This window comes from Mya arenaria, chromosome 1 (assembly GCF_026914265.1).
Source record: "Mya arenaria isolate MELC-2E11 chromosome 1, ASM2691426v1".
Lineage (NCBI taxonomy): Eukaryota > Metazoa > Mollusca > Bivalvia > Myida > Myidae > Mya > Mya arenaria.
Window position 1 is genome coordinate 5292795 of NC_069122.1, and position 16706 is coordinate 5309500.

The following is a 16706-nucleotide window of genomic DNA, read 5'->3' on the forward strand; positions in this document are numbered from 1 at the left end:
TTTTCAACTCGTATTCTACAAAAAAATCAAAGTTTAAATCAATTTCCTTGAATATATTGTGAGTAATACTCTTTACATTTTTATTTGTTTAAGATAAAAAGAGGATGTTACTTTACAGATTAATGATTCTTGTGTTTTTTTTCTTCTTTATATTCAAATGTACATATCCAAAACATTTCTTACACACAACACTCTCTGCTATGATCTATCATTATCGGTGAATTTAAAAGTTTTCTTTCCGTCACCACCGAATTCTGGCGAACTATCCACATACTTCTGTATTTTTTCCAACTCGGTGGTAGGTTCAACACTGCAGCAGTCCATCACACATTCCACGCTGTGCCTAATGTTTTCAACCCGTTTCATCAACTTCCATACCGCCTCTGCTGTTATTGTTAAACTATACAGTACAATACTGATGATGGAGGCTGGAAGGGGTAGGTGGAGCTTACCGAAGTTTGTAAGTGATATACGAATATATTGTAACTGAGACAGTTTTGGAAGTGTTTCACACAGTAACGCTATGTTCTGTACCTCAAATAAAACAAGTTCTTGCAGCGTACTCCCCATTTCATTGTTTCTAAGGGAACTAAGAATGTATGATTCAACCTCCGTTGATACAAATTGTAATTTACAAATTTTGATATTTGTTGTATCAACATGAATATGTGTAGAACTGCCGCCCGCCAAAGATAGATATTCCAGCCTGTCACACTTGGACAGGTCGTACTGCCCTTCACGGTACCTCAGGGCAACGAATTTGAGGGATTTGCTGGAGAACCTGAACACCTGCTGCAGCTCCTGCTCACTTACTGTGTCATTGCATCTAAAGATAAAAAGTGACTCGACCCGGTCTTTGTTTATGTTCATCAAATACTTAAATGTTTTGACATCACAGCTTGGTAAAAGAAAGAAGTGTGGGAGGGTTAGCGGAATGTCGCCAAAATTGCTCGAATAAGCTTCTCGGTAGCCAGATAATATCAAACGCCAATGTTCTTGTCTTGCTACATTATCGTTATCGTACTGTGCGTCATCGTCGTTGATAGTCCACACAGCAGGACAGGTTGGTGTTTGAGGTCTTGAACTATTGATCCATGTAGACATTTGAACAGCGAGTTTGGGCTTCATTCCACATATGAAAATAAATACTTGAGAAACTTCTCCCAAGACAGTTTGCTTGTTATGTGGTTCGTACTTGCTTAGTAACTGATTGTAGTCAGTTTCACTTAAACATAAATGAAGGGCAGACAAAAACTCTTGAACTGTTTTATGAAAGAATGAAAAATGTGATGTTCTCATGATTAAAGAGTTGGATTTCTTCTCTGTTAGCAAGCCTGCCTTCAATGCGAAATTCACCTGCTTCTTTTTTAATATAGCGTTGACCATATCGCTGCTGAAAACAACAGACGATTCTCGGCACTCTGAAAACAAAGTTGTGTATGCCAACTTTGCTAGCGCAAGGTAAACGTTTGGATCGTGCGTGAAGCATTGGTGATTCTTGAATACAGGTGGAAGTTCAATTTTCGGAACCTTCTTTCTTATACACCTATGTCTACATGATAGCATGTTTATCACGGCAGCATATATGTAACACTTTGAATTGGTTAACGGTACACCCTCGAACCACAGGCAAACAAGTAGGGTGATAATGATAGGTGTTGTCAATAAATCTTTAAGATGCATCGCTTCTACCATTACCATAAAGTCCCCTGGATTTCGTGCATCATCATTATCCTTATTAAGGATAGGAACAATCTTTTTCACAATTTCATTTGGTTTCTCTACTCCTTCTATTTCAAGATACTTTTCGATCTTTGAATCCTTTACTCTAAACTGTGAGAGTCTCCATGGACGCGTTGTCGTGAGGACTGTGGCTCTGTTGGCAGAAGTTCGAAAAGGGATAACCTTTTCGTCCGCTTTGCAGGTACATTGAATGTTTTCCGGATGAGTCCATTCGTCAAGGCCGTCAGCTATGATCAAACATTTTTCACTTTCCAGCACGTTCTCTAATAGACAAAAGCCACCAGCTACATCTTTCGTGCTGTAGATTTTACAAATAACTTGATCCCTTAGCATTTCAGTTAGATTGCATTTCTGACCTGAATCTCGTAATGTAACATGGAACAAAAATGCAAACTTTCTAAAAAAAAGTCTGAGTCACCAAAGCGCTCTTTTCTTTCAATTTTTTCCCCTGCTTGTGAATACTGGTGGGTCCATTCTAGAGCACACATTGCGGAGAAAGTTGTTTTTCCTCTGCCTGGTTCACCAACCAGAATCACGTTTCGTAAAAAATGGCCCTCATGGCAGAACATATCCGAAAACGTTGCTACTTCTCGACCGCCTGATTGGCCAACTCTGCCTATTTTCTTATGATTTTTCTCAATTATTGTTGGTGCCACGTAACAACTACTGAGTTTGGCATCCTTTTCCGCCAGGATTGGAGATATCGGCATGTTATCCAAAGTGGTTTGGTAGTGGTCATTCAAGCGTAATCGTAATCCTTTGTATATGAAAAGAACATGAAAAAAAGTTAAAAACAAATGTAAATAAAGCGCCGACTGGCGCAAAAAAGCCAGTTTGAATTTAGTACAACAAGATTGGTGATAGTTGTTGTCCGTTTAGCCAAAAACAGAGAACGGACACTGTATTTTTCGACAATTCATGACTCATAACTCTGGAGTGACTGAGGCAACCAATAACTTCAGAACGCTTTGTAGGATCATCACCAAATTTGGCGTGTATTCTTTTCCGTGATACACACGTTGACCAAATTTGGTGATGATTTGAAAGGCTTCTAAAGGTATTGAGCGGACAACACCGATTTTAGGTAATATCTGTAGTTAATGGGCGATTATTTTTGATTGATAATGTCATATGGCTCGTAATCGAACATGTCCGAGATACTTTTCCCGTACAAATTCTGACCAAATCTGGTAATAATTGGACAAAGGCTTCTAAAGTGATTGATTAGACAAGACAGATTTAATGTTAGTTCTGTCCTTAGAGGGAGATAACCACCAAGTGATTCGAGCATTATGGCTGGTATTCGAACTTGCCGAGATATGATGCCCATACACATTCAGACCAAAATTGGTGATGGTTCGACAAAAGCTTCTTCAGTCATTGATCAGAAAAACTTATTTATGGTAATTTCTATAATAAAAGGGCGATAACTCTCTCGCTGGTTAGCAAACTTGTCCCAGATATTATGCAAACACACAATCTGATTAAATTTGGTTATATTTAGACAATTGCTTCTTATATAATTATTGATCGGACAACATACTCGAAGCTAAACCGCCCGAAGCTAAACCGCCGCAGGTGAAACTATAATACGTCCCATTCTATGAACGGGCATTCAAACATTATACATGTATACTATTGCCATAGATAGTGCGATCAATTATGGATGTTTTGAACTGTAAATTAAGCACTTTGCAAAGCATTACATGAAAGATTATGCAGATATCGGGAGAAAATGATGTCAAATTTGTTCCTTTAAATTGCAAATATTTATGATGTAGCGAACATATTAAAAATAATATGTAAACGTTTTATAAAGTTTGCAAAACCTCCAATAAACATACACACACAAAACCAGATTTAATTTGCCTGTGCACGGATAAATAAATGTTTAAAACTAAAAAATATATTTAGTAAAATCAGGCTACAGGTAGTTTGTGGTAGTATTCTTTTAATACTCCATTTCGCCAAAAACATACAATATAGTGTGATATACTTATCTATAACGGCTTTCGAATGTACTTAAAACATTATATTTATACTGAGGCAAATGATCATTTCAAATGCTCCAGGCGTTTCTAGCTTGGAAGATATATATAAACAAGAGCTGTCACGAGGACAGCGCGCTCGACTATTTCACAACTTTAACTAGAAATTCTTACACTAATAATAAAGGTTATCATTTTCATAACATGAGAGAAAAGTATCTGACTAATTTGGTTTATTAAGTTGGATGGTTGGGAGCAATTGTATAAAGTTTTAATGCAATATGCCAAGTAGTTGCGAGATAACATGAACTAAGGCACTTTTTCTACGGGCTTGAAGAATTATTGCTTAAACGTTTTATTTATTTCGCAGAGTGATTTACCTTATCTTATATAATAGGCAAATATACTGCAGTTGATTTTCTTAACAAATATATACAGGAAATGAACAATAGTATTTTATACATTTATTCATTATAGAGATTGACTGCACTGTATAAGTGAGAACGTATTAAACCTTAATAATGAGGGATAACAAATAGCTTCCTTCTCTTTTCAACTTAAAAACTATGCATTTGATGAAGTTACAAACATGCCTTAGTAGAGAATTAAACAAAAAAAAGAAGAAGAAAATTATATGACAAAACAATAATACTTGCAGAGGAAACAAAATACAAACAAGAGTATTTATGTTTAAACTAGACTTGAATGGACAAAAACAAACATTTAAATATGAAAAAACATGGCCAAACGTTTACCTAAATAAAAATACTAATGGAACAAGAAGATCACTTACACTAAACATTTAAGGGATAAAAGCATTTACAAGTGTATATGCTTAAACGTTTTAAAGCCAAGTAACTCTGACACTTCATCTGCAAAAACATCTCAGTGAGAATATATTAGATTCTTATTTGTTGTTGTTTTAAATACAAATCATAAATAAATGGTTGCTAAAAGGTCATTAAAAAGAGTCATGTGTTGCTATGGAGGAAGGTAGTTGGTAAAGAAGTCATTGGTTGCAAAAGAAATAAATGATTATTCAGGAAGTCACTGGTTGCCAAGGAAGTCATAAATTTTCATGGATGATGAGTAACTAACAACTACATCAGGCTGCATACCAAATGTCAAAATTCTGATCCTTGCGATTTAAGAGATATAACTTGATAAGAATATAGAAAACCAGGGTCATGCGAATTGTTTTTAAGTCTTAAATGATTGATGCTGGACGCACCGGACATAGCAATAGCTCATCTTGAGCACTAAACAGATTCATGATAATTGCTCGTGTATTCATATGTCAGACAACATGATGCATAAAATGCAGGGAAAACTTTACTGTGCCCAAATTTGAGGTTTTAGAATTAATTGGTCATATCTTTAAGAAGAAAGCACTTTCTCATTGAATGTAAAATTACCGATTTACTGTAAATGTCACTCTTTTTAATCATTACCACACAACACAGTCATACAGGGGAAATTAAATCTTCATTATTCTGAAATAAAGAATTCAGAGCTGCAATCACTTGTGGACTTTGCCGTGGTTCTTTGCACATCAAAATCTGCAAATAACACAAAACGAAAGGTTTAACACATAATTAAACATAAAACATAGTTTACAGTTTAAGTAGACAATAATTTGAGGCAAACACAACTGTATGTTGAAGCCCAAATGCATTAAATTTATAAAACATTTGACATTTTGTACTATAATTGCTTTTATTATTAGTGTTTTACTTAGATACCATATTCATTTCTCAGAAACACTACCGGTATGCGATATGGGAATCCAAAAAGGACCATTCTTTGACCAACAATATTCCGCAACCGGGCTGGCAATAGAAATAAAGAAAAGATTCGTGTTTTAATGTATTTTGAGTGTATTTTGTGTATCAAAGATGTATGGAGGGAAAAGGCACCAATCTTCATGTATCCCCTTTGTCTTGAGAAATTTCAAGTAATTCAATGTATAAAAATAACTGAATGAATGAATATGTATGCACTTTTTCTTGCGTTCATGCAATGAACGTTGCACGGGGCGCGAGCAAATTCTATGAACCGCACTGTTATTTCTTGGTAATTTGCTCGCTCGCCCTATTTCTCCATATAGCATAAACACAACAAGAAGGGCGATCAATGCTTATTTACATTTTAAACCAATTATTCATTACGATTAGAAATTAGCTATATCTTCTATAATCGCGTGTTTTGGAACAGTACAGTGCAGCATTGTTACTCACAGATTAAGACAGTACAGACAAAGTCCTGTAAAGCGTTATGTTTGTTATGTCATAATGCGGATCGTTCAGATTATTTACAATCATTTACTGGTTATTCATTTTTTGATTTGTAGCACGAATTTATCATATCGGTATATTACAATATATTTTTTCTGTATTACCAATATAAGATAAGTAAACATATATGCACTTTCTAACTAGTTCGCATTTGGTACGTTAACAATGTTTCAATATTCACTTACTATTAAAAGCAATTGTACAGGGATGTATTGTATGGGTTGTCTGTGTTAAAGTCGAGAATTTTACTGCAACACCGGCATTTCGTTAAGTGCTATAATAATCTATCATGTTTATGTACATTTTTAACAATATACTTGACTGGTTATAACAGCGGGATTGTTTTATTTCCAATGTATTCACGGCAATTTTGTTCTCGCATTATCAAGTTGATTTAAAATGATCATGTTATCATGATCATATGTATGTATGTATGTATACTGGGCTCCCATTAAGAAATTGAAACCGGAACTATGCACTTCCTTACCAGCAATGTTGGAAGTTTTTCATTGACATGTGGAAGTTAAAATTTTATTTCCTCAAATACTACAATTTGCACCACTATTTTTCAGCTATTATTCAAAATTCAAATTATTAACTATAACTTGACGCCATCATTTATTTATATTATTATTCCTTCAGTTCAATGCGGATTAGAAATGTGACCATAAAGTAACATTGACCAGGTTTTGATATTCGAACCTATAAGCCTTCCATTGTGGAGTTGTTGTGGTTTTTTTTTCAAAATTTAAGGTTTTGTCAAAGAATTCATGTGGACGTTTCAGCTTTTATCTTAGAAGTAATATACTTCCAAACTCCCTTAACGGAAGCCCTGATATATGAGTTATAGTTTCCCATGTAATCACGGCACGGTGATTTCCATTTGTCAACACTATTGTGGCAATATACACTTTCCCATTTTTTTTCACGGTGATTTCCTCTTTCCACATTATAGTGGCAATGCAAACTTTCCTCTATGTTCACGGTGATTTCCCTTCCCGTTATGGAGGCTACTCGTTGCCAAAAGTCCAGACGTGTAAATCCCACAATGTGCTTCTTAATCGTACTAAATATCTCTTACATTTGTCAATGTAGACGTGCTATTTGTTGTTTCTATTCGTCAGTTGTTCCGTATTGATTTGTCATTTGTCATTATAGTAGTCAAAATGTATATTTGTCAGATCGACCCTGTATAAACTCACTAAAACATAGATCGTATAACTTGCCTTTAAGAATATGATGATGTAATTTAGAAAGCCGAATCATGCATATGTAAAACTGCAATCCTACAGTCGACATTCGCATTCGTAAAATGAACATTTGCAGTCCAACAAGTCCAGGTTTACAAAAGTCAATTGACAAGTTCAGAATTACAAGGATAGACGATTTCGCCTATACCTTACATGGTAAATGTCACCGAAAGAAACGAAGATGAATGGGCGGAGCTAACGAATCAGATTTTCTTTCGTTTATTTCCGTCGAATCAAGCAAGGGAGATAACATCTTCGCCTACCTCCTGTAAATTCCCGGTTGTAAGTCCGAGTACTCTCTCTTATTTCACAATAAAAACTAAAATTAACTTCATCTTTTATTTAATTTTGACGATCAATGTTCCTAAATGGGTTTTAAATCACCATATTATTTAGTCAATTGCAGTTGGGTGTATCTGAGCTGGGCTCACGGACCCAGATTTATACTGCCACTGTCAGTTTTTTTTACTTATATACCCAAGCAGGCAAAAATTGTTCATTTATTTTATTTACAAGTGGACCATGGGCGGCTCGTTCAGTGTGTGTGTGGGGGGGGGAGCTGTAGGGCCTGTGTCCCCCCCCCCCCCAGTTGGTCCGCAAGTAAACTTAAAGGTTATTTTTTTGTCAATATTTCTCAGAAAAAAGTACTTAATTACGCCATAATGCACCAATTCAGACTAAAAATATTTGATATATTCTAGGGGGAGTACCCCTTAACCCCACTTCCCACATTTTAAACATATTAATGTCATGCCCACTCGAGGGATCATGTCCAAAAATTTGTGCCCTTAAGTAACGCCCCACTAACGCAAGTCCCTGTTCAAAACCTGCTCCAGCAAACCCACGAAACTTTTGATGGACATCATAATGATATCCACCTAGTTTTGTCTGATGTTATACATTTACTATATTAATAAGCATGTATGGTGTAAACGTGTAATTTCAATACATCATTGAAACAAAATATCCATGTGGATGGAAGAACAGCCCTCCAACCCACTTGTGTCCCCAAGTTATGAACTACGGGATCTGCCACTGTGAACCATAACAATCAAGTGGGGGATTTCAAGAACATGAAAAAATAGATATCGTGAGTCTTAGATTAGAAAAACAAACGCGCGATTTTCCCCCTCCAAAAGGGCTAGGTCCGCTTCACCTCAATGTGAAAAAAGCCTTGACTGTTGAGTGTGGGTGGGGTATAAAAGCTAGCAGCAAGTAATAATTAGCAATAAATTGACTTCATCATTAAAATACTTTATTAATTACCTATAAGATAATATTCGTTACAGTATAATGTACGAGTTATATGAAGTTGTAATCTTAGTGTATTTTATCCATACAGTTCCAGCTACCAGGAAAGAAACCTCTGGGGCATCTTAGTGAATAATTTCCACTTAATGAAAATTTAGATTTTTTTCTTCGTAAATTTTAAATTATCTAATATTACTTGCAATCTTAAACATTGCAAAAAGGCTAGAAAGTGTCCTCTAATGGTTGAATTTAAAATAGTGTTTATAGTAATTTAAAGCTGCACTCTCACAGATTGACAGTTTTGACAACCTTTTTTTGTCCCAGACTCGGCTGATTTTGGCAGCAATGCTTTCTATACAAATAATAAGATTACTCACAATAAAACAGATCTAAATTGTTTGGAAAACTGCCGACATTTTTAATTTTTCTTAAAACGTTACTCTTGTATCACTTTTAGCCATAAAATATCAATTTGCGAACGTAAAACTGAAAAACTGTATCTGATCTTTTGTCAGCAGTCTTATACCACTGGTATCTAGACATTTACGCAAAAATTGGCTAATTCCAAAACAAAAAATAAAAATAGTTGTCAACACGGTCAATCTGTGAGGGTGCAGCTTTAAAAGAAAAATAAGACAATGGGACTTTTCATTTTTGAAGTATAATTTAATGCTAATGGCTTACATTTTGTTGTGTTTGAGTCAAGTATCATTTTGCATACATCTCATTTCATGTCATATGTGCGTATTAATTACTATTATATAGACAAAAACATGTTGTAATATCATATATTATTTTATTCGACATGAAATAATTTATAATCCATCCTATTTCCAAATCATAGTCCATAGTGTCATAATATAGATGATTCGTAATGTCCATAATAAGGTTCGCAATGTCCATGGTCCAAAGTATCCATAATTGGTTTAAATAGAGCCGAGTGATAGCGGAAATTTCCGAAAGACGTAAGGAGGAGTTAAGACATGGTTAAGGCGGAGTTAAGACATGGTTAAGGCGGAGCTATCTATAAATAAAATTAAATTCATCTCATGTTCAACTGCGAATGAAAAGTTACCACCATACAATGTATTTTGTAGAACTACGAACTGAAATCTGTCTTCTACACACCGCAATGTAAAACCCGGCATGTGACTTTCACAGAATGACGTGTGTTTTAACATACACAACTTTATAAACACGACTGAATCGTCTGATGAATAGATGCAACGAGAATAAAACTCCAATCGGTACAATGAAAAATGAAAATGTGCAGTGTAAAATGTAAACATAAACCGATGAGTTAGCGGATGTAAAATGTAAATTTGTGCATGAATGATACAAACCTAAAATACACACATACACGTCTGGACTTTTGGCAACGAATAGCCTCCATATCCCGTGGGCTGCACGGTGACTTACCTATCTCGCTTTACCAAGGGCAATTATAAGCAGACATTCTTGATGCAGTGTGTACGGTTTTGACTGGTATAGCCAGAAGATTTTGAAATTCTAACAATAACATCTGTATAATGTAAGCGTTAACTACACTGGTTTTTGTTTGGAACTACTATTTTTTGCGTATTGTATGTGATTTTCTGATGCTCATTTATTGCAATTACGTGATGTTATTGTTTATTTCGCAACTTAAAATGTACCGTGCTAGATGTTTTGAGTGCTGCCTAGATATATGATTATAATTTCCTGATGCATAATGCAGTTTTCAGATTGGTTGAGCCAACTGACAAGAAACTTAAATCGCTGAGCTTGATTTCAATACGGGGTAATCAGAAACAAAGTCACTGTTTTTATTTGTTTACTCAATATAACTTTACGAGATCGTTCTTAGAATATAATTCTTAAAGTGCTGTCTCTATGTGTCAATTCAATTGTGTGTAGTTTATATCCTTTGCCAATTAAGGAGCACAAACACACCAACGGTTTCTTGCCTTATACAATAATTGTAACATAAATAACTTACCTTTCTTACATTATCGGGGCGATACTCTTCCGCCTGTTTTTACAGTGATTTACCTTTCCCATTGTTATCGCATTGATTTTCCAGGTATTTATTTTTCACGGTGATTTCCAGTTCTCATGTTATCTGGGCCATATACTTTTCCTGTGTTTCACGGTGATTTCCCCTTTCATTGGTTTGTGGTGATACACACTTACCTTTGTTTTCACAGTGACATACCTAACCCGTGTTTTCACGGTGATTTGATTCACTGAGACTTGTATGATGCAGATCCCAACAGCTGCCCCTGGCTTACTTTAAATAGTTGCCTGTGGCTTCTGTTGGGTAAAATCAGTCTTGATTTTGAAAATGAAAAAATACAACATTTTATGGGTTGCTAATCACGTCATGGGACACAATACAACTATTATTAATGATTTGTCGACAATATTTCAACAATCTATAAAATCTATAAAACCCCACTATGGTAATATAATTGACAAGAAAATAAACTTTCCCAAACACAATTCGTCATGAAAACGGTAAACGTCTAGTTCAGCCATGAATTTTATAGCTAATATACCAATCCTAATCATATCACTGCGTTCTGCGCAAAGAATAATCATTTTTACATCGAAATGACAAAACAATCTTACCGGTTATTCCAAATTGTAGCACGAATCCGATTAAAAATATACACACTATCGCTTATACTGCTGTTATGAGCGCCTGTAATGATCCCGATGACACGCGGACGAAACAATCTCAAAGAATACGGTTTTCTGCAATCGTAACAACTCGGCCATCTCCGGCAAGCTTCGAGATAGACCTCGTAAATAGTAGTAAGGATATACGAAAGTGCGATGCGGCTGCCGGCGATTAACACCGTTTTCAATCCGCGTAAAGAAGGCCCATTGTAACAACAAGGAAATGGATTGTGTTAAATTAAATGTGCTTGTTTAAGAGAAAATATTTATTGTAACCTCAAAAAATGTTCGTTTTATGAATATTTAGATGTTTCCTTATAGTTCAAGCACTCTATTTCCTCTAGAAAAATCGTGAGCACACAGAAAATTTACTTGACAGTCATTGAAATGATCATACGGTTCATGGCATGCATGAATCATTACATCGGATTAAATGCATGCATGGACTAAATGTCAACATTTTCTCAACAGTTATAGGAATACCCTATGAAATGTAAGTTTTAAGTCATACTTTGCCGTGTTATTTTTCACACCATGCCTTGCCATTAATACAACATTACTATTCTGTAAAATCATTGATTGCCTTGTGCAGAGTTTTGTGGGTTGTGGTAGGATGGGTGTGAGCTGGTCACCCAGTCAGCTTTACCAGCTGAAATCTATGCATGCCTTTACTTCAGCATTATTGGGTTTGGGCTGCAGATTTTTTTTGTGTCAACAGTTCTGTGGGGTTGAGGTGGGGCGGTGACTATCCACGCAGTATGCTCAATTGTTAGAGTACCAATACAATATATCATGTGGATATGCATCAGACAATTGTAACCACGGCCTCCCCAGGTCTGGGGAATAGTGGGGACTTTGACTTTCAGTACAGCCCACCCCGGCTAAAATCCCCACCCTGCGCGGACGATCCAATGGCAAAATCCCTGCCAACGCCCCCACACCCCAGGGACTCTAGGTAAGGTCCATTCCACTCTATATTTTAAGCGAAGATAAAACCACCGCATTCAACCAGCACTGCAGGGCCACCTGATAGGTAAAAACACAGCCCATTTCCGCTGGTTAACCCCAGTATTCCCCTGGGGGGGGGGGGGTTACAATTGACTGGTGCACTGAGTTGACAGATCTTGTCTTAAAATTGTATTTGCTCAAGGCAGATCATGCTTCACTTTACCTCCTAGGCTGTGGATAAAACCCACTCATTAGAAGTTTCCTTACACATTATACTTGTCTTAATCTATAATTATTAGTCTCAATATCTTTGAGTAAATTGTCATTTTTTATTAAAAACAACCAAAAGAGTAACTGATAAGATACTCAACTGATTTATTTTTTTTGTAAATAAAAGCCTTAAACAAATATTTAGCCAGGTTACTAAGCTTTTCATCAATGTATACCAGACTTTTTTCAATAATACTTAATCTATTTTGAATAATTAGCCTTTAGATCACTCTTCACCAAATGACTCTTTTATGTCCAACTCCATAAAATGCAAACAAGAATAATTACAGTTTGGATCAACATGTCTCTTAATTTTATTTTTGATATTAGTCAAGTAATAACAGAGCCATGTGTATGCAATCCAATGTAAAACTAATGATAAATTAGGTTTTGCTCCCATTTTTACTTTCATTTCTGTGCCAAGCCCTTTTAAGTGCATTGAGTCTTTTGGGAGACTTCACAATATTTCTGGCGCTTAATCCCCATATATGGCTTTAAGTTGCCATACAAATTTAAGTCTTCATTACAAAATATACTGTGTCTCCACTTTAACCATAAACACACAATGAGAGGACTATTTAAAGCATTACCATGTGTCAGAATTATAGATCTTTCTTTACATTTTATTTTTCTAATTGTATTACCGGTCTCTTTAGCAATACCCTTGTGCCTCTTTGAGTACTTGGCTTGACAGTTTGGTTTTTAATACATTGTTTTGAATGTTTTATTTGTACACAACAATGATGATGATGATGATGACACTATGCTATGCCAAAACCTCAACACATTTTCTTCAAACAAAAAAGGACAGTCATTCAGAATAACTTTTATTACATCAGTTGAGAAATTAAACTCATACAATCAACGAAATAAACATGCATCTGTAAAATCAAAGGTCATGTTATATGTTCGTTAAATTCAACTTAATAAAGAAAATAAATATTGGTTGCAGTAAGCAATGCGCATCACTTCTAATAACCATTCAAACAGACTGAAAAATAAATCAACACAAATGGAAAAACTGTTTGCAAGTCAGCTAGTATCTTATTTTATGCCTTATCAGATTGCTATGCAAGCTGGAAGCTTACAAAATCACTCTTAAGTCTGTTGCCTAAGAAGAAACAAGTATGGACATCCTTTTCCTGAGGTCAAGAGAAAGTATCTTGGAGGTCTTGAACTCACAACCTTGAATTTGGGGCTTATCCTCTAGACCACTTTCACCTTTTCACATTTTAAAGAGCCCAGTTTACAATATGGCACTTGCAAAGATGTGCCCTATTAACAGATTTTCTGAAGTCTTAAAAATTGAACTGAATAAAATAGTTCTCCTTTATTTGGTCTGCCGATGCCATCTGTTTCTGTTTTTGTAGTTATCTTCCCTCCATAATATAGGAAAACCACTTAAAGTGTATATAAATCCTTTACCATTTTACCCTTTTAAAATATATGTTCGGATTTATTTAATTATCACGGACCAACAGATGACTTTTATCTTCAACTTCACATCAGTATGTAAGTCATCAAATATTTGAGATGACAAGATGTTCCACTGAACGCTTTGTTTCCATCTTGCACTCATTTTTCCAAGGAAGGCGTTGCAGTTGTGTTAAGATGATTGCCATGCATTGCAGGTCAATCCTCATACAATGGCATTTTTGATTACATTCGGATTCCAGTGCCTGAAATAGAAAACAGAAAATACAACAATAATAGGAATTATATTTTCAGATCAATTATTTTAAAAGCCTGTACAACAACAGAAAAGTATTCACAAAACATTAAGTGCAACACCAATTTAAAGCTGCATCCTCACAGTTTTACTGTTCTGACACCTTTTTTATTTTTGTCTTTAAACGAGCCAATTGGCAATTATTGTGCAAATGTATGGAAACCAGTGATATTAGACTGCTGACATAATATCAGATCACAATCTTTCATATACAAGTTTGAAAATTTGGTAAAAATTCCTCCAACTAGTCATATAAGGTCACACATAATAGAACAGATTTCAATTGTTTGGAAAATATTTTTTTGCTATTGCTTTAAGCCATTTAATTAATTATATGTGTAAATTTAATTTAATTACTCCTTTGGGCTTTTGAAGAATGATCAAGAAGAACTGTCAATCTGTGAGAGAGCAGCTTTTAGCTCTGGACTACTGGTTAATTAAAAAATATGAAATGAAATTGTTATCATGTTTAAATTCATCTACAATGTTGATATTTTAATACTGTCAATCCTTGTTGGTTAATTGTACAAACATGCAGGTACTTTTGGGTTTAAACAAATAGGATACTTGACTGTTAAATTATTGTCCGAATTTCGAAAATAGCACAACCATTACCTCATCTGCCTTTTTTCAATAGAACAAGCCGGGAATCAGAGTCAGCTGCACCCCTGGTACCATACTCTTCTCTGAAAATGACAATAAGATTAAAATTTAAATGTCTGCATTTCATTGGCACAGTAAAAATGTCAGCATTTTTCAATGTTTCTGCATCACCACCACTGGTGGATATCAAAGAATTTAGTCTTGAAAGAAATGTGTGCTGGTTTATGCGTTCAAACTCATTTTGTTAAACCAATAGAATGAAGATCTAATTTATTTAGAGAACTATATTAGTGAACAGGGCCGAGGTATTCAATTGTGCCATTACATTAAGTTGTTCGCTACCAACACTCACGGACATATAAACCATACATCCTTGGTTATAAGAATGTAAATATTAATTATAAAAAATTAAAGTTAATGATATGAAATGTATGAGATAAATCTAACCTATTATCGATCTAAGTAAAGTTAGATTCAGACTTATTTGTTATTAAAAAAAAAATAATAGAGTATTTGTTTTCTTAATTTTTGCCACTGATCACTGGAGCTTCAAAATTGTTATTTACTAAATTAGAATCTGTCAAATGAAAGAAGACTTTACCCCACCCACTAAGAATTAATGACATTTCCAATTAGTTTCTCATTAGGGCTCTTTTAAAACTATTTTTATATTTTATTAAAATACAATAAGTATAAAAATATCACTTACACACAAATAAGTGGTAAAAGTTCGCTCCTCATTCTGTCTTTGGACTAACATATCTCTTGGTTGTTTGAACATCTTCTTGGTCGGCCATGATGGACTATTTTCTTACGACCCGTATTATATCCGAGGCCATATCTTGATACTAGCCGAGGAGTTCCGATTGGGTTTTCTGGTTAAGATTTCTGGTTCCCATTAGCTGAACCAAAAAATTAAGGGCATCTCTCGGGCAAAAAGGAAGTAGTCACTTTCCGAATGTATATTACCGTATTGGATTTGTAGTCGAGCGAAAGCGCTAGGCCTCAAGTCCGTTTTAACTTATGCGTGCTAACACGAAAAACAGTAATCGGAATTTGTTAATCGAATAATAAAGTGTCATAATTAGCATTTATTCAAATGACATTGTAATTTATCTTACTTGACTGATTATGTAGGTGAGATAGTAGCATAATAAAGTTAAGTTGATAAAAATTTGCCCCAATTCGCACTAAATTCGCACTTAATGCACTTTTCTTATCTTAGTTGAAGTATTAAGTAGGTCGGTTAGTTTAGTACAATTATATAACGTCCCAATGCTTTACATCACGCAGTTACTGAGATATTGACCCTTATGTGCTTACATGCAAAGTATTTAACATAATTTCAACTTCAAATAATACAGGGCCATAATGTGCATGATATGCAAGTAATCTTACTTGGTCAATCAAGTGGGTAAAATAGTCGGACAACATTTCCAGAGTTATAAGTGCAATGCATGATGTATCTTCATAGATATTGACTTTAATCTGGCAACGTGCAAAACCTTAACCAGAATTTCTAAGTCTATTAATAAAGGGCCATAACTTGCATAATGCAAAATAGAGTTATCTGACTTTATTTCTTGAGTAGGTTTCATAGTTGTGTAACGTTGTATAAAGATTCAATGCAATACATGAAGTCGTTGCTGATATATTGACTAAGTTGTAGTTACATGCAAAACTTTTACCAAAATTTAGAAGAAAATAACAAAGTGCCATGATTTGCATTACTTGCAAAATCCAAATAATTAAGTAGGTTAGATGGTTGTGTAAAGTTGTATAAAATTGCAATGCAATCCATCGCATTGTTGTTGAGATATAAGCATGTGCGTAATTTCATGCAAAACCTAATTCAGAATTTCTAAGTCGAATTATTAACGGCCATTATTTGCGTTATATGCAACATAGAATTATCTAACTTCATAAATTAAGTAGGTTGGATAGTTTGAAACACATGTCTGAAGTTTCA

General features: G+C 34.9%; 1 protein-coding gene and 1 long non-coding RNA gene across 3 annotated transcripts in view; both read right to left on the reverse strand.

Moving 5' to 3' along the window:
* The window catches only part of LOC128239078 (uncharacterized protein CXorf38 homolog), a 28492-nt gene continuing 11786 nt past the window's right edge, over positions 1-16706 (reverse strand). For both annotated transcript variants that reach the window (XM_052955533.1, XM_052955541.1), the window contains exon 5: positions 1-2500. In XM_052955533.1, the coding sequence (XP_052811493.1) occupies positions 2082-2500 (419 nt within the window). In that variant the 3' untranslated portion in view covers positions 1-2081. The remainder of the gene's footprint in view (positions 2501-16706) is intronic.
* Positions 13034-16159, reverse strand: LOC128239089 (uncharacterized). The gene is made up of 3 exons (XR_008261817.1): positions 15447-16159; positions 14750-14820; positions 13034-14084 (listed from the first exon to the last, which is right to left on the reverse strand). It is a non-coding gene; the product is annotated as an uncharacterized LOC128239089 (long non-coding RNA).